Genomic DNA, 20,345 nt, shown 5'->3' with positions numbered 1-20,345 from the left:
CGGAACCGCTTGTGATCCCGGATGTCGTGGGAAGTGGAGGAGGTGGAAAGGGCACACCAGGGTGGTCTGGTGGTTGGGATGGCCACATTCCTGGGGACGGTTGCCACGAAGCATTTTCCCCCCAGCTTCTCCATGGCAGCGACTGTTGCTTCCCAGGGTGTTATGAAAACCTTCAGTTACCCAGCCGCCTCTGGGTGGGAGTGTCCAGCCCTCTTCTTTGGCCTTCCAATATATACTGAGTCAAGACGGGGTCAGTGCAGAAAGTGGGGGCCTGTCCACACTTCCCATGGGGCTGTGGTTAGGAACGTGGGGACTGGGAAGGTGAAGGGGACTGGCTGGATGCCACTGCCTCTCCGCCTGGCATGGCAGCCATCCTGTACACAGCATGCTCTGGGGCTGTCGGCAGTTCCATGACGTCACTGGGATCTGGAGACACTTCTCTGCCTTGGCACTGAGTGAAAGCCAGAACTGTGGACTGACCCTGGGAGTGATCGCTGGGCAGGGAACTGTGATGTGCGGCCCAGGGGAGGCTGCCCATGCAGCATCAGCTTTGCTCCCTCCTGCTTTCCCAATGATTTTCCTTTGGGACTTACTTCTTTCCTGTCTCCTTGCCTTTACATGTGTGGGTTGCAGCAGAGGACATGGAGGGAGAATGGAACTATCTGGAAAGGTAGCCCCAGCTACAGTTTTCACAGTGGAGGAAAAAGCAAAAGCCGTCCAAGTCAGGAACTTCCTAGAGCTGTACCTCCTTGGCTGGTGGGCCGCCAACAGGAAAGGATGTAGGGAGTTCCCTGTGGGTAGCCTAGGCATCAGGGTCGTGGCCTCCTTACTCCTGGGGCAGGTGTTCACTCCTCTGCCATCTGACTGGGTGTCCAGGGCACTTTGCCACACACCATTTAGGCAGCTGTGTCCCCCCAGGGCTGCACTGGTGGTCCTCCTGCTGATTGTAGATTGTCATGTCGTAGTGCTGTCTCCATGACCCCCTGTGCGCCTATCACCCAGCAGACCCATGCCTCCCACCATGCCCAGAAGTTGGATGGGTCCTGAGGCAGCTGCACGTGAAAGCTCCTATCTTTGTCTCCTGCTCTGTGCCACGTGGAGTTGCCCTCTGTACCTGGTCCCTGTTGAACCAACAGCTAGTTGAAGGCACATGGGGGTCATCTCACCCAGCGCCAGACACTTGCCCTTGGCAACCCTGCACTACCACTTGACACCTCTCCCAGCATTTGACAGTCCTCATCTTCACCTCAAGATCAAGGTCTTCACATTCCAAGCAGGAGGAAGCTACACAATGACCCATTCCCATAACGTACATGTACAAAAAGGTCATAATAAAACTCATTCTTTTGTACCGTAACTAAAAGACAGTGACAGCAAAAAATAATGAATTATGAATGATACATATATATAAAGAAGAAAAGGAAGAAGAAGAGGAGGAGGAGGAGGAGGAAAACTGCTACACATGGAATTCTGGGAACTGTTTGACCCTTATTCAAAACCTTAGGGCTGGAAGGTGGTGGCACCCAGCCACCTTTAATCCTGCACTGTGGAGGCAGAGGCAGGCAGGTCACTCTGAGTTCCTGGCCAACCTGGTCTACAAATCAAGTCCAGGACAGCCAAGGCTACACAAAGAAACCCTGTCTCAAAAGAACAACAACAACAACAACAAAAAAAAAAAAAAGAAACAAAACCCTAGGTATTCCTTGGCTCCACCCCTTCCCTCCACCCACACCGTGGTCATCAGTGATTGGTTCAGCTTCACCTTGGAAACAAACCCCAAGCTCCTGTCGTCCTACCTCTGCCCCAGAGCTCTGCTGGCTGTCAGGTTCCTATAGTCCCCTTTGTCTTTTTTGCGCCTGCTTTTTAAATGTCATCACTTCATTCAGAGCCTGTCAGTAGTTTCCCATTCCGTGTAGGATAAAGGACAAAGTCTTCCAGTGACTTAAAGATGATAGGGCTTTTATTACTTTCCTGACCTTCTGTCCTGCTCCGTCCCCCTCACTCTGTGCTCCAGTCACACTGACCTTCTTGGAGATCTTAAACACAAAAGTGAGCTCCTAGCCCAGGCCCTTTGTACTCACTAACCCATCTGCATACATTCTGCCTCTCCCTCGTGGGTCCGTGGCTCTGCTCTACTCTCTCGAGTCACTGTTCAACATCACCTTCTCAGTGAGACCTACCCTAACCTGTCTACTCTGAAAATGCACCCCTACTGGAGGGGTCCCCGCAATGCACACTAGTTCCCTGATCCTTCTTCTTGCCTCCCTAGCTTCAAAGAACTCCACATGCTTCAACAGAGGGAGTTGTTCTCCTCAGGACCACAACTCCCTACCGAGTGGTGTGTCTACAGCATGGCTTTTATCAGATCGCTCTCTTCTTTCCCTAAGCAGGCTGGTGCATAGTGAACGCACAAGCAGCATTTGTTAGGCAAACAAGCACTGCTCAAGTCACCGCCCTTTCCCTCAGGACCTTGCATGGTGCTATTGCCCACTGTCTAGACCAATGGTCTTCAACCTGTGGGTCGAGACCCTTTTGGGAGGGGTTGAACGGCTCTTTCATGCAGGTCACCTAAGACCTTTGGAAAACACAGACATTTTTATTACAGTTCATAACAGTGGCAAAATTACAGTTATGAAGACACACATGAAAATAACTTCATGGTTGGGGGGTTCACCACAACATGGGGTATATTAAAGGGCTGCTGCATCAGGAAGTGGAGAAATGCTGTTCTAGACTGTTCCTCCTGCGTCTTTCCATCCACAACTCAGACAGAAGCCCGCAAGATGACTCAGGAGCTTCAGCAGTCAGATTTGGGGCTGGAGAGATGGCTCTGAGGTTAAGAGCACTGGCTGCTCTTCCAGAGGTCCTGAGTTCAATTCCCAGCAGCCACATAGTGGCTCACAACCATCTATAGTGAGATCTGATGCCCTCTTCTGGTGTGCAGGTGTACATGCAGATGGAACATTGTTTACATAATAAATGATTCTTTTTTTTTTAAAAAAAAAAAAAAAGAAGTCAGATTTGAAGAGGAAGGGATATCTGTCCTCTCTATCCAGGTGGAATTCACTTGTCCCTTAGCTTCCTCCTTCCTCCCTGGGTTCACGCTGGTCACTCTCATATTCAGTGTTTCTTACATCTCAACAGCTACAGGAAAGGCCTGCTTCCTCCTGGCTGGGTTGCCTCTCCAGCCAGCGCTGGGGACTGTTGGTACTGAGCCTAGGCAAAGATGGCTTAGGGTGGACAAGCCAAACACCTGAGCTGAGTGCCAGGTAGATTCACCCGCTAGTGGTGGCCCTTGACAGCTCTGTAAAGGGCCGAGTCCTTCCCGTTTGATGGGCTTCTAGGGAAGAGTTCAGTTGGTCTGTAAGGCTTCATACTCTGTTAAATGGATAAAGCTCAGGCAGCCCACTTGGCCCCACCCTACCCTTCTGCCCTGGCCTGAGCTAACTTCCAAGCCCTCTGCCGTGGCTTTGCCTTGAAGAGGCAAAGTCACCGCTGCCACTCATGGGGCAGAGCAAAGACTGAGGCTGTGCTGTAGATGTGGAATCCCCAATTTGGGTGGCACCTCCCAGCTATTAGCCGGGCAGAAGGCAGGCCTTAAAGAGACCACAGGGAGCTGACAGGCTGGTGAGAGGCACAGCTCTGGAATGAGACGGTGTCCAAGCTGCAGACATCATCTGTGAATCCCCAGATGCCAGCCTGCCGCCTGGATGCCTCTTGCTGAGGTTTTCCAGGCCTGCCTGCTGAGGTTAGTAAATCCCCAAGGACTGCCCATGTGTTGGAAGAACTCTTACACATATTTGGACGTGACGGGTGCTCTGACAGGCAGTTCACAGACAGGGAAACTAAGGCAAGCAAGGCTTACATAACTGGCTTGGTGAGACATGGTGAAGCAGAGGTCTGGCAGGGGCCAAGCCTCTTTTTTCTGTCCAGCAGCCAGGGACTCATCTGTGCCCTGGCCTGCCGACCCCCAACTCTGGCCCTGCAGCCCAGCAGTGTCTGGCTTGCAGAGCAGCCTTGCTCCAGGATGGCCCCTGTCCTTGCCTGGCTCACTCAGCTGCCCTGGGAGCCACTCTGATGGGTTGAAGCTTTAGACTGTTTTAAATGATTTTATTAGTAGTCAAGTATTTAATTTTGCACCCATACTGGACTTTGGTTAAGGGGAGGGAAGCACTGAAGAGCACAGATATTAAAAGGCTGGTTGGAGCACTGAGGTGGTGATAATTCTGTACACTTGCCATGGGGCGCTGTGCCCACGTAATAACGATATGTTGCTTTGAAACTTCTTCATAGAAAATCATGATTTCTTTTAAATTTCATAACTCATTTATAATGAAAGAAGGACCATGGCTCTCTGGTTAAGTGGGGGAAGGTTTCGTTTGGCCTCTGCAACTGTTTCTAAGGAATGTACCATCATCCACATTGGTGTACATCAATAACCCTGGCACTCCAGAGGCTGAAGAGGAGGAGGCTAACCTGTGCTACTAACCAGGACAGTCTCTCCAAACCTCAAAGGGAAACCCCCAAAGATTATGTTAAATATGTGCATTGTAATCCGATTCTAAGTGCATATCAACCTAAAGATTGTATTTGATACCAAATTACTTCACTATCTTAATGGGCTTTTAATTCCAAAGAACATTTACAAGATAATGTTTGGCTGTAAATGGACTTTTCCAGTCCAAAAGGCCGGAGCAAGGGCAGCTTGAGGATACTGCTAAACTGCCTCAGGATCCACAGGGGTAAACACAAACGCTGAAGACCCATCCTTTTCCCGCCCACCAAGCAGCAGGTCTCCTGACATGTGTCATACAAGCCCACCCTGGGACACAGGATCTTACTTTGAGTTCAACTTTCAAGTTCATCCAAAAGGGCAAGCCAGTGTGTCGAGGTGGGTGCTACTGTTGATGGCCCTCCCGGGTCCCTTCAGACAATCCCCAGTACATACCCGTATGTCACTATGGTCCACAAACAACAGAGCTCCACAGGGCAGTGTCTGGAGCCTGTGGTCCCCTCCTGTATGCATCTCTGAGGCGAGTGCCTGTCTGAGAGGTTGGCTGATGTCACTGTATTTTGTTTGGTTTTCCTGGAACATAAGAAAGTAACGCAAGCAAAATTCTTACCATTAGAATTCTTACCATTTCTTCCAGGATGTCCTCTCTGCATCTCCATTTTAACCAAAATTTTTGATGGTAACTGTTCCAGAATCTCAGAAAAGTTGGATTTGGGGGCTGTTAACTCAGCTGGTGGAGTTTTTGCCCAACATGCATGAAGCTCTGGGGTTTGTGCCCTATGTAAATCCAGGCACAGTGGCACGTGTCTATAATCGAAGCACCTGGGAGGTAGCGGAAGCAGTATCAAATGTAAGGTTTCATCAGCTGCATAACAAGTGTGAGGCCAGCCTGGGCTATATGAGACCCTGTCTCAGAAAAGCAAAACAAAGAAACAAGCATTCCCTTCTCCCCTTTTCACTGCCAAGCGGTCACGTCGCCGGCCCTCCTCCATCTGCATTCTTTTCTGGTCTGTCGGTGAAGTGAGTTGCCAAAACAATAGTTCACAGACTGGTTCGTTAAGACAAAGTCTTTTTCATGACCACAGTACGATGGTCAGGATCGAGACACCGAGTCCAGTCCACTAAAGGTTCGCTGTAACCCATCTAAGCCCTGTGTGCAGCCCTGCAGTCTTCCCAGATGGGCGTCCCGTCTCGCTGCAGTCTGTTGACCTGGGACAGACCTATGGTCTCAGACCCTATCAGACTATGGCCTCGGAGCACCATGGCCTTGGACTGCTTAGGAAGGAGCTGTCTCTCTGTAGTCTGGCTTGTCCCGGGGGTCAGACTCGGGTCATTTGCTCTTGAGTGAGGTGATGTCCAGCCATCCTATCAGGAGGCAGTGTTGTACGTAGGTCCTGTGTTGATTGTGGTTACCTGGTTAAAGGGAAGGCTGCCTGTTCCCCATGGTCAAGGGTTTCCTTTGTGATTCTGTGGGGAGGTCGCTGGAAACCTACTAGTGTTCAGTCTTTTACCCTGTGGCCTCCATTGATTCTTCGTGCCTAAAACAGTTGTTAATATTGTGGTTACCAAATCATTTCCCAATTTCATCATTCCTTCTAAATATACTAGTTGGCTTTTTACCATAAAGGATAGTCGTGTGTGTGTGTGTGTGTGTGTGTGTGTGTGTGTGTATGTGTGTGTGGTTTGCCTGCATGTGAGTGTGTGTATCACATATGTTCCTGGTGCCCTTAACCACTGAGCCATCCCTCCAGACCTTTTGTTGTTTGTTGTATTCTGTTAGTTTGAGATAAGGTCTCTCACTGGATAGGCCAGGCTGGTCCTGACTTTGTGATTCTCCTGCCTCTGCCTCTCACGTGCTGGGATTACAAGAGTACACACCATGCATGACTTTTCTTTGGCTGGTATTTTTATTGATCATCAAACTTGGGATAAAGTCAAGGGTCTTATGCATGCCAGGCAAGTACTCCACAATGGAGCCACATTGCCAGCATCTAGGCATTAGAAGGAGAAGTCCCCCGGGCACTGCTACATGGCTGAAAAGGTATTCCAAGTGAAGGTCATAGCTTCATGGCTGCTGCAAGTCCCTAGCGTTCTGGAAAGCTCTACCCTAAGAGAGTGTCTGCTGGAAAGCATGTCCCCAGGTGGCCTGGCTGGAGTGAGAATGAGGCCATGTGTGAGCCTGTTGAAGGTCCTCTGGGGTCACGTCTCACCACAGATTCATCCATCTATCAGCCCCAACTGAAAAATGTGACCCAAGGGAAGCCCTGCCTCAGCCAACGCCATTTTGTATTTCCTCTCCTTCCTGGGATGGAACAAATGGCCCTTCAGGGACAGTGAACCCGTCAGTAATGAAATTGTGAGAGGAGGAGGCTCTCCCAAGAGGGTGGCTACTGGGGAATGGCTAATGGATTAATGTGGTGGCCAGCAGAGCCTGGGAATTCCTGGCCCCCCTCAGCCCATGAAACCTAACCAGTCCTAGCCTATTGGAGCTCCTTGACCTCCCATACCTGGGGCATTTGCTTCATTGAGTGAAACCCCGGAGCACTTCAGGCCCACCCAGGCCCGGGATGTTCTCCATGAGTATTCTGAGGCTGCCCAGACACAGCTCTGTACCCACCTATCCTCACAGGCCCTGGGTACCAGATTGCCCCCCTGGAAAGTGCCTGCCTATGCCTCAGTCTCCCAGACACTGTGTTTGAGATCACAGGGTCACAGCCTGCTTATCGGATCAAATCCTCCAGGTTAACCTGGGCGCTGCAAAGCTTCCTTCCCTCTCTGAGAATGTGCACTTGCATCAGAATGGCCGGTCTCCATACACATGGGAGTCCAGGGCTCAGTGGCAGGCAGACTTGCACGTCGTGTATGCTCTCTCTCTCTCTCTCTCTCTCTCTCTCTCTCTCTCTGTCTCTTGTGAACAAGAAGGCAGGAGTGGACAAGAGTGCTTTGTGAGGATGGCAGCCCCTGTGTATCTCACAGAAAGTAACAGCCACACAGTGAGGAGAGACTTGTGTGTGCTCTCTTCACCCACAGAGAGTTAGTGCCAGGACCCAGGCCACAGTTTTCTATAGAACTTGAGGTGATTCTTCTACTCCACATTTTTGTCTCCATACCAACCACTGCTGGTATCTCTGCATCTCTCCTCCTGTAATGTTTTCCCTGTTTGGCCTGTCTCCTCAATCCCTCCCTTCTCTTCCTCTTCCTCTTCCTCCTCTTCCTCCTCCTCTAGAAGCCTTCCTCAGAACTCAGCAGATGTCAAATAATGCTATTGTGAGTAGACTTCCAGTGACCCAGCAGTGCTACTTGTACTTTTTAACATCATGATATTGCCTTGTAGCTATGTGAGCTACACCAGACACTGATAACCTGAATCAAAGGTTGCCGAGGAAGGTTCTAAACGCAATGTATGGCCTCAGGCAAGGCTAGCCCAGAAGATTTATTTATTCATTTCATTCTTTCTTTCAGCAGTTAAAAGTACAAACTGCTCTTCCAGAAGACTCCAGTTCGGTTCCTAGCACCCACGTGGGACAGCTCCCAACTGCTAACTGTGGATTAAACAGGCATGTGCGCGCTGCCACAGGTAGCAAGCACTCTGTATACATGTCCCCCTTAGTCACGGAAGGCAGGTCCCCAGATCCCCAGTGGCTTCTGGGAGCTGTAGCTGCACTGCATTTTTCTCAATGCTACAGTCTAATTGTAAATTAAGAATGAACAAATCAATAGCAGCTAGTAGGTTGGAGCCATCATAAAAATGGATTCCAATAACAGTTATGTGTGTCTGTGCTGTGGCCGCCCTGCTTGTATGCCTGTGAGATGACAAAAGATTGTGATGACGGGCTGGAGGGAGCCTGGTTTTGCAGTTGGAGGTCCAGTCACAAAGCTAACACAGATGTGATTGCTGTTCACAGTTTCACAGATGGAAGGTTCGTGCTTGCTGTAGTTCTTAGCCACCACGGCATCCAGGTTTTATTTTTTCCTTATTAAGTAAAAAATGTCTCCCTTTTTAACCTAGAGTGCTTACAGCTTCTCCTTGCACAACGGTGTTGCCCCTGTAAGCACTCTTACTTGATCATAAATATTGCAGTATCCCAACAGCCAGTCTTCTTAACCCTGCTCAGTATCTAATAGGCAAGTAGCATATACAGTGTGGATACATCACAGGGACCATCCACATCCCCAGTGAGATGGGACAGGAAACCGGCATGTGACCTAAAGCCCATGAGTTGTGACCTCTGGGATTTTTCATTTTGTCTTTTCAGAGCATGGTTAGGGTGTGTGGCTTAAACTACAGAAGGCCACTCTGCAGGTGAGATGGCACCTGGTGTCCTGGAGGCCTAGATGTGAGTGAGCAGGTGTAAGAGATGAAGAGAAGTCCAACATGCTCATTCTCCAGTCTGGGTCACCCGTGCTGGCCACACACCTGTCTGGAGCACTGACCTCTAGCCCTGAGATGGGATGGAGGCAGAGCACTGTAGGCCTGCGGGGCAATGCACTGAATTGCAGAGAGAAAGCCCCAGAATGGGCTGACAGGCTGGGTATCTCCTGAATACCGGCCCACCTGGCCCCCTATGCGGGCTGTTGAAGGGATTGTTAGAAGAATAAAGCAATGACTCAACACTAGAAATACATTCTGTATTTGCTAGCATCTATACATACAGTGAGGACTGGGAGAGGTTAAGGAATTTGCCCAAAGTTATACAGCTAGAGATGTAGCATCAAGATTTGAACTCAGGGAGTTTGGTTCCAGAGTCCCAATTTTGAGTAACTACATAGCTCAAAGAATAGTAACTATAAAGCTCAAAGATGCGTAGACCTGCCAGCAAGCTGCAGTGAGGGGCCACAGGCTAGGCCTGGAGACAGCAAAGCCTGGCTGGGCCAAGTGGAAGGGCGAGGGCCTTCCCCTGGAACCACGCCACCAGGTTCACGTGGAGCCTGACAGCTCCCAAGGGCAGCCGCGTGCTCTTCCCATGACATCATACTGCCTCAGAACTCTGAGGCCAAGGATTCTTGGAATGCTTGATTCATCCTGGAACAAAAATAATACTGCGTATTTATAACATGCCTTTGTACCCCAAAGGCTTTCCTGGGCTTTATTTCATTGAAAGCTCAGGCCAGCCTTGTGACTACACAGGAATCAGAGAGGTGGGAAGCCGCCCTGAGCAGGCCCTAGCAGAGGTGTCCATACTCCCATGCCACAGTTAGAAATGCCGAGGCTCAGGCACTGTGTGGCTTGACAAAGCCACTTAGCAAATCATCGGTGAATGAGACGCCCAAGAACCCTGGTTTCCAGCAAGAGCAGGATGAGGAACTCATGAGCTACCAAGTTTCCCCAGCAAAGACACTTCCTTTTAGCTTCTGCCTTACCAGAGATAGAGCCCACAGCTCTGCCCTCCCTCCTCCAAGGGGCAGCAACAAAGCCAAAAGGCCACCCTGAAACTTGGCCCCAGCCGTATCCCCCAGACTCCAGCCACAGGCACCACAGAGGAGATGGGCAAAGGATTGTTCCCAGTGCAATTGGAACCCAAGGCCATGCATGGCTCCTGTGGTTCACCCCAGACACAGTGGAGCCCAGGGTGGAAGACTGTTTTCCACACAGCTTTCCTTCCCACAGGCCCCAGCCGACTCCTGTCCTTCCCCTTGTCGCCTAAGCCTTTACTTCTGCCTGTCTAGCCCTTCTGCACCGCACATTGTCTCAGGATGGCCCGCAGCGCCCACACACATACACACACACACCCTGTGACTTTGGCCAAAGTCCTCCCCATAGCCCTTGCAGTGACTCTGCAGCAACCTGGCAGGGTCCTGGGCCTCAGGACCCTGAAACCTTGAGCCAGGAAAGCATAGTGGTCAAGATTGTACATGCAGGGGCCAGACTACCCAGTTCTAAGCCAAGCTGTGCTGGCCACTTGCAGAATAGGACAACACATCCTCCCTGTGCCCTGCTGACCTCACTGTAAAGTTGGGGTAAGCAATGATACCCCGAGGGTGAGCAGAAGCTGTGCCTGGCACCCTGTATGTGCATTGCCTACGTTGGCTGTTCTTGTCACTGTGACTCTGTCCCCCTGACACCTCAAGTCCTCTGTTACCTTGAGCCCTCTGAGCAGGGCTGGCTCCAGGGTGTTCAGTCTGCATACTGCACAGAACAGTGTGCTCGACTGAGTGCTGGGCTATGACTGTCGTGATCCCAGACATTCCTGGATGGAGGGCTATCATTTTCTTTCTGCTCTAGGCTCTGCATGTTGCATGCTTCAGCCCCTTCAGCCCCTTCAGCCCCTTCAGCCCCTTCAGCCCCTTCAGCCCCACGAATAGACTGAGTCCCTTCTCTCTGCTTGCTTGCCCTTGCCTTCTGTCTCTGGTAATAGCTAGGTCTAGCTTCCATAGTTGGTAGGCTAATGTCTCTGAACCCTGGTGTAGGAATTGAAGTACCCACTGTGGGTTCATGAAAGCCCAGGACACCCAGAGCTGCTGTTCCTGCAGGTGATTGCAGAACACGCTGGGAGGAGAGACAGGGTAAGGTGGACAAGTGTAGACAGTGACCTTGGTGGACACCAGGAGGGCAGGGGCAGGATTCTGGGCTGACTTAACTCCAGATGGGAATGGGACAATGCTGAGAGGCTGCACGGGGACACCGGACACCTGCCACTCACTCACACAACCCTCAGAGGACATTTCAGTGAGCCCAGTGACAACATGGCTCAATCTCCAGGTGGAGCCAGTTTAAATTAGGGAGTGATGGATGAACCAGCCACAGTTGGGATGAGTGTTTTCCTGGCTGCCTGGCACTCAGGGCCGGCGAGACCTTCCACAGGACAGGAGCTGGTGAAACGCCACACTTCTGAGTTTTCCCTAGCTTGCAGAACCCTCGGTTTTGAACTGCTTCTTTCCAACCCTGAGTAAAGAAGAAAGCTGCAAAGCATGGGAGACTATAGCATGGTGTCAAGGATAACAGTGGTGTTCCAGTACCCACTAGCCCTCGGGGATGTGGGGAGGACAGAAGGACAAAGTATACTGTCTTTTCCTAGCTGAGTTTCCCATCATCCTGTAAATGGAAGCCGGAGGAGCGGTTGGCTCTTTGTCTCTGAGTTTCATGCACCAATGCTGGGCAAAGAAGCCCTTGTGCTTCAGGGAAAATGCCTCCGACACTGCACCCCTGAATTTCATTGTAGTCTTAGGTAGGGGACACGGGAGCTGGTGCAAAGAGCTGGTCCTGCAGAGGTAGGCAGGAGTGAGGACAAGAAACATGAGCCTCTGTGGAGTTTTCGAGTCACTCGTCCAGGAATTTTCAGAATTTCGAAGCAGACCCACAAATTATGTGGTGAAGGGTCCCACATGGAGAGAGCTATAATAAGCCAGTGGGTCTTGAACTATCTGGTTGGGAGCTATTATGAAATTTTTAAAAAAATGAACAGAGAAACATTTGTTTCCATTTGGCCTGATGTTAAAACCATTAAAAAAAAATTTTTTTTTAAGTTATTCTCCATACACTCACCTCCCAAAATGCAGCTGTGATGTGTTCTGAGAACTTTTTTTTTCCTTAGAAGTTTTAGAATAAACCAAAATCTCTGATTTCGGAACCAAAAGAAGAAGAGTCGACTAATGAATTGTAGAAAAAGCATGCACTAGCCATTTCATTCCAAGACTTTTTTCCCTTGTCCAAACAGCAAGTACTTCCAGGAGCTCATGTAGAATCTTGTTCTTGTCCCCTAAGCCATCCTCTCACCTGAGAATGAGGGCACATCAAACAACAAAAAGGCCAAGTAATAGACACTTGCACTTTTCGGTGGCTGTGCTGGGTGTATGCACAGGGCCGCCCAAAACCAGACCGCATGTACACACGTCTGACAACAGATGCAGCCCTCTGCTCACCCACTTTTAGGAGTAGAAGCAACTCACCCTGACCCAGCCAAACCCAAACCCACAGATCTCCTGGGGAGCAGCCAGCTGGCCCCTGAGGAAGGTATCAATGAAACCCAGCACCAGCAAACACAGAAGAGAGCACGCTGGCTCTGGCCAGCTCACCCAGCTACCACTAATAAATATTTGTGAATGGCCAGAGCAGGGAAGCCTGAGCCACCATGGTTGGGGAAGCGGGCCCAAGCCTATGTCTGTCCGTGCTTCCAGCGGCCCTCTGGGCTCCTTGCCAGGCAAAGAACATGGGCCCACTGCGGTTGTTTCCACAAAAGTCTCTGGGAGTTCAGCCCTGTGCTCCTGGGAAACTGGACCTCAGAATAAATGAGGGACAGAATGAAGGTGGCCTTCCTGGTCCTGAGTGGACAGGAATGGCATCTCTGAAAGCCTTAGTGGGCTTATCTATAAAATGAGAGGAAAGGAGGACAAGGGCTCAGCTCATTGGTGCTCATGGAGCACTTGCCTAGCATGTATGAGGATTTGGGTTCCATCCCCAGTATCTCTCTCTCCCTCTCTCTCCCTATCCCTTCCTCCCTTTCTCCCTTTCTCCCTCCCACAGATACACAAGAAAAGGTTCATAGTCCACATGCATACAGAAGACAGTCCCAGCAGTTACTTGTCCTGAGAAGAAGGCAAACTAAAGAGAGACTTCGTGCCCCCTCCTCCAGTGCTACCTGCACTCTTGCTCGGCTTCTCAAGGGAAAGCTGCTCCATGGCCAAAGCTCCACGTATAGGCCTGCTTTTGGACCCAGTATGTCCTAGTTAGAGTTAGTAGAGCTGCTGTGAAACACCAGAACCAAAAGTGCTTATTTGGCTTACATTTTCATATCACTGTCATCAATGAAGGAGGTCAGGACAGAAACTCAGATGGGGCAGGAGCTGATGCAGAGGCCATGGAGGGTTGCTGCTTACTGGCCTGCTCCCCATGGCTTGCTCAGCCTGCTTTCCTATAGAAGCCAGGACCCCCAGCCCAGGATGGCACCACATACAGTTGGCTTTCTCTAGGGTTCTGTAACACTATATCAGTATTAAGGGGCATGAAGGCACTCTCAGCTGTACCCCCAGTGCAGCTCAGAAGGCAGCCTGGGAGTGACCAAGACTGGCCGCAGTGCTGTGAGTGGTAAGACACTGCCTCAAGCACAGGCCTAAGAGAACACTTCTGTCCTCTTCCGCTGCCTTCCATCCACACAGCAAAACCTTCCCACTTGGTTTCCTGGTGCAGAGTTCAGTATGCCACTGGCTGGTCCCTGCTGACAGGGCATTGCCATGCAATTAAGGAGCCTTGCTCTGCCTAAAGCTCCACAATCATGTTCTAGGGCTGTGGAACCAGTCACCAATGGGTGTTGAAAACACAGGCCTCTCTTACTGGTTTGCAGGCAAATCCGATGCCTCTGCACACTGGTGACTTTGTGTATGTACAAACTGCTTCTCCTTTTAAAGACCCACGTCAGCAAGGATTAAAGGCCCACCTGGTAACCTCATTTTAACTTGTTCATGTCTTTAAAATTGGCTTCAGAGAGTCACATTCTGAAGAATGGAGTTAGGGCTGTAACACATGAATATTATCAAATAATGCTGACTCTGGGGGACATAGCTGGAGGGGGTGGGGCAAAGGCAGGAGGGTTCCCCACACCTTCTGTAGGCCTTTTTCAGATCTTTCTTCTGTATTACCTACATTGGCGTGTCATGTGACATGGATGAAATGCAGCTTTTTAGAGAAAGCTGGATGGCTCGTGGGAGGCTCAGGAAAAGTGTTGAAATGACTAAGGATCCAGGCTCTGGCCCCCTGCTCCAGTGTTCGGATGAAGAGACCCTACCAATCCACTCTGTAACCCCTCCTCTCTACCTCTCCGCTCTCCTTTGTAGACGGCAGCAGAGACCCCCGGGAGGGAACAAGCCCCAACAGCACGGTGACCATCAGCCAGGCAGTGCCAAACACAACAGGGACCACCAGAAATCCTACCAAGGGGGTTCAGGGCCCCACCCCTCAGGGAGGCCCACACACCACGGCTACAGCCAGAACCGACGCTGGCACCATGGCAACACGAAGCATCCGCCGGGAGACAAGGGAGAAGCAGGCAGCCACCGCAACGCCAAAGAGACCGTGACCATTGAGAACCCCAAACTTGAAGACAGCCCGGGAGACACTGGACACAGTGGCCTGGAGCCCCCCTGCAGCCCTGATGCTCTGACCCCAGCAGCTTCCGAGAGGCCAACCCCTCAGCTGCCAGGGGGACCCGAGGCTGAGACAAAGCATAAAGACACTGTTCTTCCCGAACGCCTCGGGGAGCGGCCCAAAATCACCCTGCTCCAGTCTTCCAAAGACAGGCTGAGGCGAAGGCTGAAAGAAAAGGTACCGGTAATTGAATTTTCCTTGTTCTCTTGCACCCGGGAGGACAGCTGAGAGGTAGGCACGTTGACGGGTGTACCTTGCTGGAACATCATGGGTTGGGATGGGGCCCCTCCCTAAAGGGCCGTGTGGACCCACCACACCAGGTCATCCTTGCCCTGGGTACCACCGGGGCCCCACAGAGAAAGCCCACAGCAGTTGACCACCTTCAACACATACCGGCTCCTCATCTCCTCCCTGTCCCCCCAGAGGTGCTGGAGACACAGGGAAATTACTAGATGCCATGGGGCAGGGAGCTGGGTCCTGCTAGCCCTGCTCAGGGAGTCAGACAAAGGATCCCACCCTCATGCGCCACTCAGTTCTTGAGTGGGAGAGCAGCTGGTTTTTCACCTGGACCCTACCTGGTGAGCAAAAGTTCCAGAGTTCTTGAGGTGTCACTGTGTCGCCTCAGAGGAGTGGTGTCTCGGAGGAGGAACCACCTCCTCCTCCGTGCATGGCCACGGAGAGCTGGAGATGGAGCCTCACGTCTCCCTACAGCTAGAGCTCCCGAGTTGAGAACAGAGGACCAGCAAGGTGTCTCACTGTATCTCAGACCCCGCTCCTCAGCCGAGGTCCCACACCCCAGCAGAGGGGGCCATTGTGTTCTTGGGCCACAGGTCTATTCTGTGTAGGTGCATACAGTTTGAGAAAACCTCATGCCACTTTCTGCCTTTCCAGTCTACAGACTTAACCAAGTTACTGGGCCCTCTCATACAGGCATAAGCTTTGGTTGGTTGGTTGGTTGGTTGGTTGGTTGGTTGGTTGGTTGGTTGGTTGGTTTGGTTTGGTTTTTTTTAAATTTTCCTGTTAGAAGCACCAGCCATTTGGATACCACATAGGAAGACTCCTCAGTGCTCAGTATTTGTGTGTAGACGGACACCAGCACAGTTTGCATAGGATGCTAAGCCAGGGATAAGTCCACATGACTGACCATGCGTTTCGAGCAGGACATTGGGCGGCCACACCCAGGCCACTCCCAGCACCACTGCAGGCATTCTGGGGAGACGACAAGATGGCCACCCCGAGCCTGGCCTTCCCCACCTCATCTTCTCTTTGACCCAGTTTTCCATTTATCTATCATCTTACTGCATCTTTGATAATTCCCATTATATCATTTCTAGATTAAGAGATCTGGTGGATAAGGGGGGGGCGGGTGCAGGGGGATCCTGGGTAGAAGGTAGAACTCACAAGCAATGTCAGCCCTGGACATCAGAAAAGCTAAGGAAAAAGTCTGCCAAGAGCATGTGTGGCATGAGGGTCTCTGGTGGGAGTTACTGAGCACATAGCACCCTTCTTCCTGAGCTCTCCCTTCATCCTTCAGACCATCCCAGTCCTGCTGAGATTTCAGCCCCGCTCAGGTGTGTTTTATTTGTATTTCCCATACTCCCAGGACGAAGTGACAATTGAGACAAGCAGCCCTCAGCCAAACAAGATGGACAAGTTGATGGAGATTCTGAACAGCATGAGAAACAACAGCAGTGACGTGGACGCCAAGCTCACCTCCTTCATGGAAGAGGCCCAGAACTCCACCAACTCCGAGGAGATGCTGGGAGAGATTGTGCGGACCATCTACCAGAAGGCAGTGTCGGACCGAAGCTTCGCCTTCACAGCTGCCAAGCTCTGCGACAAGATGGCGCTCTTCATGGTCGAGGGGACCAAGTTCCGGAGCTTGCTCCTCAACATGCTTCAGGTAACCGGACACCGACAGCTGCTGCCTACTCCCCTGTCCCTCCGATGAGGGTTATTGCTAGAGAGAGGGCTGCAAGTCCTGATGGTGGTCGAACTTGTCCCACGTTCCTTCCTCCCTTGCCCGATTAATTATAGAAAATAAGAAGGCATCAAGGGGTGAGAGACTAGTGGCTGGATTTGTGTGTGTTTGTCTGAGTGCTCCATGGTTACGAAGGACCAATATAATTTTATAGGCGCTTTTTGTTTGACCGGCCTTTCTCTTGTTCTATTTTCATGATAAGGGCCTGGCTATTGGCCCTACGCTTTGACCTCTGCGTGTCTGTGCCATCATGAACTTGCTGTGGACCTCTCTCTTCCCCCTCCTCCTCCCTTGCCTCCCAACTTTCCCCTTCTCATTCCTTCAACCCCCAAAAGCTCAATGGCTGTACCCTTCGTGCAGCTGGGATGGCAAAGCCTTGTGGGTCAGGATGAGGACAGTCTGTCTGCTGTTGCACTGAAGTCCAAAGCAGGAGGAAAGTGTGGCAAACCAAGATTTTCTTGGTGCCTGGTTGTATACCTGTTGTGTATGGTAAAAGTTGACTGGTGACCCCAGATCTAGTGACACAAAGGAAAAAAAGGGCAGTGGAGGACAGCATGGTAACCATATCAGGCCAGAAGAGCTTTTTTATTTTTATTTTTTAACTCTAAATGGGGGAAAATGTCTTCCCTGTTATTTTGTATAGCAGAGCCAAGCTGAGATAAAGATTGTGTTATCAGGCCTACCTGGTAAAGCAATCCCCTGAAGTGAGGAAGGCAGGGATACAGGCTAAAGGGACCACCAACAGTACATAGGTGAATAGGGTGACCCTCTGCCAGTGTCCAAGCAGTGCCACTTCTGAGAGCCAAGGGGCCTCCCCTCACAATTACACTTGGACAACAGATGTCCACAGGGCACCTGGCCACCTGCTTTATGGTCTGCAATGCTGTCCCTGAAAGCAGAGGGGAGATCGCTGCTGGCCCACCTGCCTGTGGTGCACTGGGCCCCGTGCCCGCCTGTCCTCTTCTGTGTGTGTCTCGCTGTCTGCAACCTGAGCCTCCCTGGCCAGCCCCAAGCTTCTCTCCAGCCTCAGGCGGTGATCAGGTTGCCATTCCTGGATCGCCCATGCTCCCCTGGTGATGAATTCCCGCATTACCTGAGGGATTTGCACATCGGCATGTTCCTCGCAGGCCGGAATGTCCTGGGAGAGTGGAGAGGGTGACAAACAGGCAGGAGAAGCCCATCTGCCATGCAGCACCAGGCTCAGGGGAGTCAAGGGCACAGCTGGCCTCAGACTTGGTTTGGGGATTTCTTTTTTTTTTTTTTTTTTTTTTCCAGAAAAGGGTAAGGGTGGAGCACAAGTTCAGGACCATGGCTGCTGGCTGCCAGCAATCCATGCAGCAGACAGGAACACAGGCTTTGTGGCACCCAGGAAAGATGACTGGCTGCAGGGGCTACCCCAAGATGGGTTGTTTCTTCTAGCACCCATGGCAAGAGCAATTTAAGTTAGTGAAATCGTATCGTGGTCCCTAGCTGACAAGCCAACTCGGAGTGAGTGTGCTGAGACACAGTTGGACGAGCACTGGACCAAATGCTGGAAAACCTGAGGCTACACATGGTCCAGGCTTCAGCAGTCGGGGCCTTGGGATCTGGCAAAAGTGACCCCCCTCTTCTTACTGCTCCAAGACCTGGCCCTGAATGAAGCAGTCTTAGGTTCCCCTGTCCTCGCAAACTGCCCTCCCTCACATTGTCACTCAGTGATGAGTGACACAAACTTTATGACCAGCACCAGAGGCCAGCTAGTCCCAGGGGTACTCGCATCCTGCCTGCTGCTCCCCGTCACCATCCTACAACCAAGCCAAGCCTCTGACTGCACTCTAGTGAACAAACTCCCCCACACTGGGACGCCACTCCCCTGGGAAATTTGCCAGGGTCTCCCGCTCTGTGCTCCAGCTGTAGCCTATCTTCCCCTGCTGATCACCTGGCCCCCGGTTCTGCCACATGACTAGCACTGACCAGGTATCCAAGGACACCAAGCAGCAGCCTCGGAGCTGAAGGTTTAAAGTATGCAAGGAAGACAGGAACTTCGTGTTGTGACCACAGGAACCCGTAGTGACAAAGGAGTGCATGCTCTCATCGCCCTACTTCCCCGGGCTCTGACAGGCCAGCATCTCCTCTATGGTGTGCAACTCTGGGTCCGGTTGTCTGCTCAGTGCCGGAACTGGCAGGCCATGGTCATGGAGAAATGCTGTTGTAAAAGGAAGGCACCAGAAACTACCCCTCTCTCCTCCTCCAGTCAAGAATGGAGCCCCGAGAGGCTAACAAGACTCATATTGTAAGCTCCAAAGGTCCATGCTCCTCGTGACCTATAACACTGGGGGAAAGGCCATGTGCCCAACTGTAGCATTTGTGGTTCATCTGTAGACCACCCCCAGTGGGATCCCTCTTGACACTGGAGCCCCTGATGAGCTTGGCCAAAGTCCTTTGGACAATGAGGAAAATCTCTCTCTCTTTTTTTTAAGTTAAATTTATTTTTTTTTAATTTACTCACTTTATATTATGAGGAAATTTTTAGCTGTGCTGGGTAAATTGCTCAAGTACCCATGGATCCCATGACTGAGAGGAAGCCTGCTTATCTGTGTGAGCCTCTTCAGACTCTGCTGTTCCTCCCTGCAACCAAGGAGGTGGCTGGTAGAACAGGCCTTTCTGAGAAGTGTAACTCATGGCCACTTGCCACCCAACCTAGCAAGTCTAAAAGGAGAAGCAGCAGACCTGGGGACTCACCCACTTTCCCTCTTCACACCTCTAAGGAAGTCTGTCTTCACTGCCCACAGCGCCCTTCCCTCCTGTCGCTCTCCCTGGAGTTCCTCATCTGTGTCCTCTCAGTCCCACTTGACTCTGGATCCCCAGCCAGCCCCATGTTCGGTCTGGCAGGCTGTGAGCCGGCCCTCCTACTGTCTGATATGGCTGTCACACAGGCTGTGAGGCCCAGCTTAGTGACATGCACTGCAAAGGGACCAGGTGTGAAGTGTCCCGTGCACACCCCACCCAACAGCTGGCTCTGGATGTGGCTCTCCCTGGCTGAGTGCTCTTTCAGCCTGGGCTTTGGCATGAGGAGTCAGAAGCATGGCAGGGAGAGGGCAACCTTGAATGTGGTGAATACTCAGCTGCAGAGGTCCAAGATTCCTGCCAGGTTGGACTGAAGCACCCACAAAGTGGGAAATGGGATATGGAAGGTCCTTCCCATCTAGACTCTCTCCATCACGATGTCAAGAAACCTGGAAACACTGATTTCCTTCATGAGTCCCATGGGCCTCAGTGGACCCCCATCACCAAATCCCACAGCTCAAAATTAGTCAATGTTTACATCTACACTGGATTCAGTTTTTACTTTAGACATGGGTCCTTTCTTAGTAGTGTGTTCATAAGTGTTCAAAATTCTATTTATCAAGTGATTATTTCTTAAATGTCATTCATATGTCAAGCTTAATAGTCTTCAACATGACCCTGTATTCCTACCAAGCTTCCTGTGATGCTGCCAGGCTGGTCCAGGGTCCTTGGAAGCGAGCATTGAATGGTTTGTAAGGGAGGGGTCACTTTCATGGCTAGGCAAACAAGGCACAGACTCTTATCAATATTGGCTGTCCAGCCTGAGAATGCTACATTTCAGACCCAGGTGCTCTGTGGAACAGAGACTCTCAGCCACTGCTTTGAGGGATCACATGGAGAGCTGCGGCTTCACTCTGGGGTCCTCCTCAGGCCATGTGAAGTGAACGTCACTGCCAGAAACAAGGAGAGACACTAAGACCGCCACACTGTTGTCATGTGCCGACCAG

At 51.3% G+C, this 20,345-nt stretch overlaps 1 protein-coding gene across 6 annotated transcripts in view; it reads left to right on the top strand.

The window, feature by feature from the left end:
- Ctif (cap binding complex dependent translation initiation factor) overlaps nucleotides 1-20,345 on the top strand; it is a 241,383-nt gene that overhangs the window by 142,242 nt on the left and 78,796 nt on the right. For 5 of the 6 annotated variants that reach the window (XM_055622607.1, XM_055622606.1, XM_055622609.1 and 2 more), the window contains exons 8-9: nucleotides 14,282-14,774; nucleotides 16,195-16,494. In XM_055622607.1, coding sequence (XP_055478582.1) covers nucleotides 14,282-14,774; nucleotides 16,195-16,494 — 793 coding nt within the window. The remainder of the gene's footprint in view (nucleotides 1-14,281; nucleotides 14,775-16,194; nucleotides 16,495-20,345) is intronic. The other variant, XM_055622605.1, reaches the window with a different exon arrangement.

The sequence above is a fragment of the Psammomys obesus genome, unplaced genomic scaffold (genome assembly GCF_907164565.1).
Source record: "Psammomys obesus unplaced genomic scaffold, mPsaObe1.curated_primary_1811, whole genome shotgun sequence".
Taxonomy (NCBI): Eukaryota; Metazoa; Chordata; class Mammalia; order Rodentia; family Muridae; genus Psammomys; species Psammomys obesus.
The sequence above is the reverse complement of the archived record's forward strand: the minus strand, read 5'-3'. Positions and strand labels throughout refer to the sequence as shown.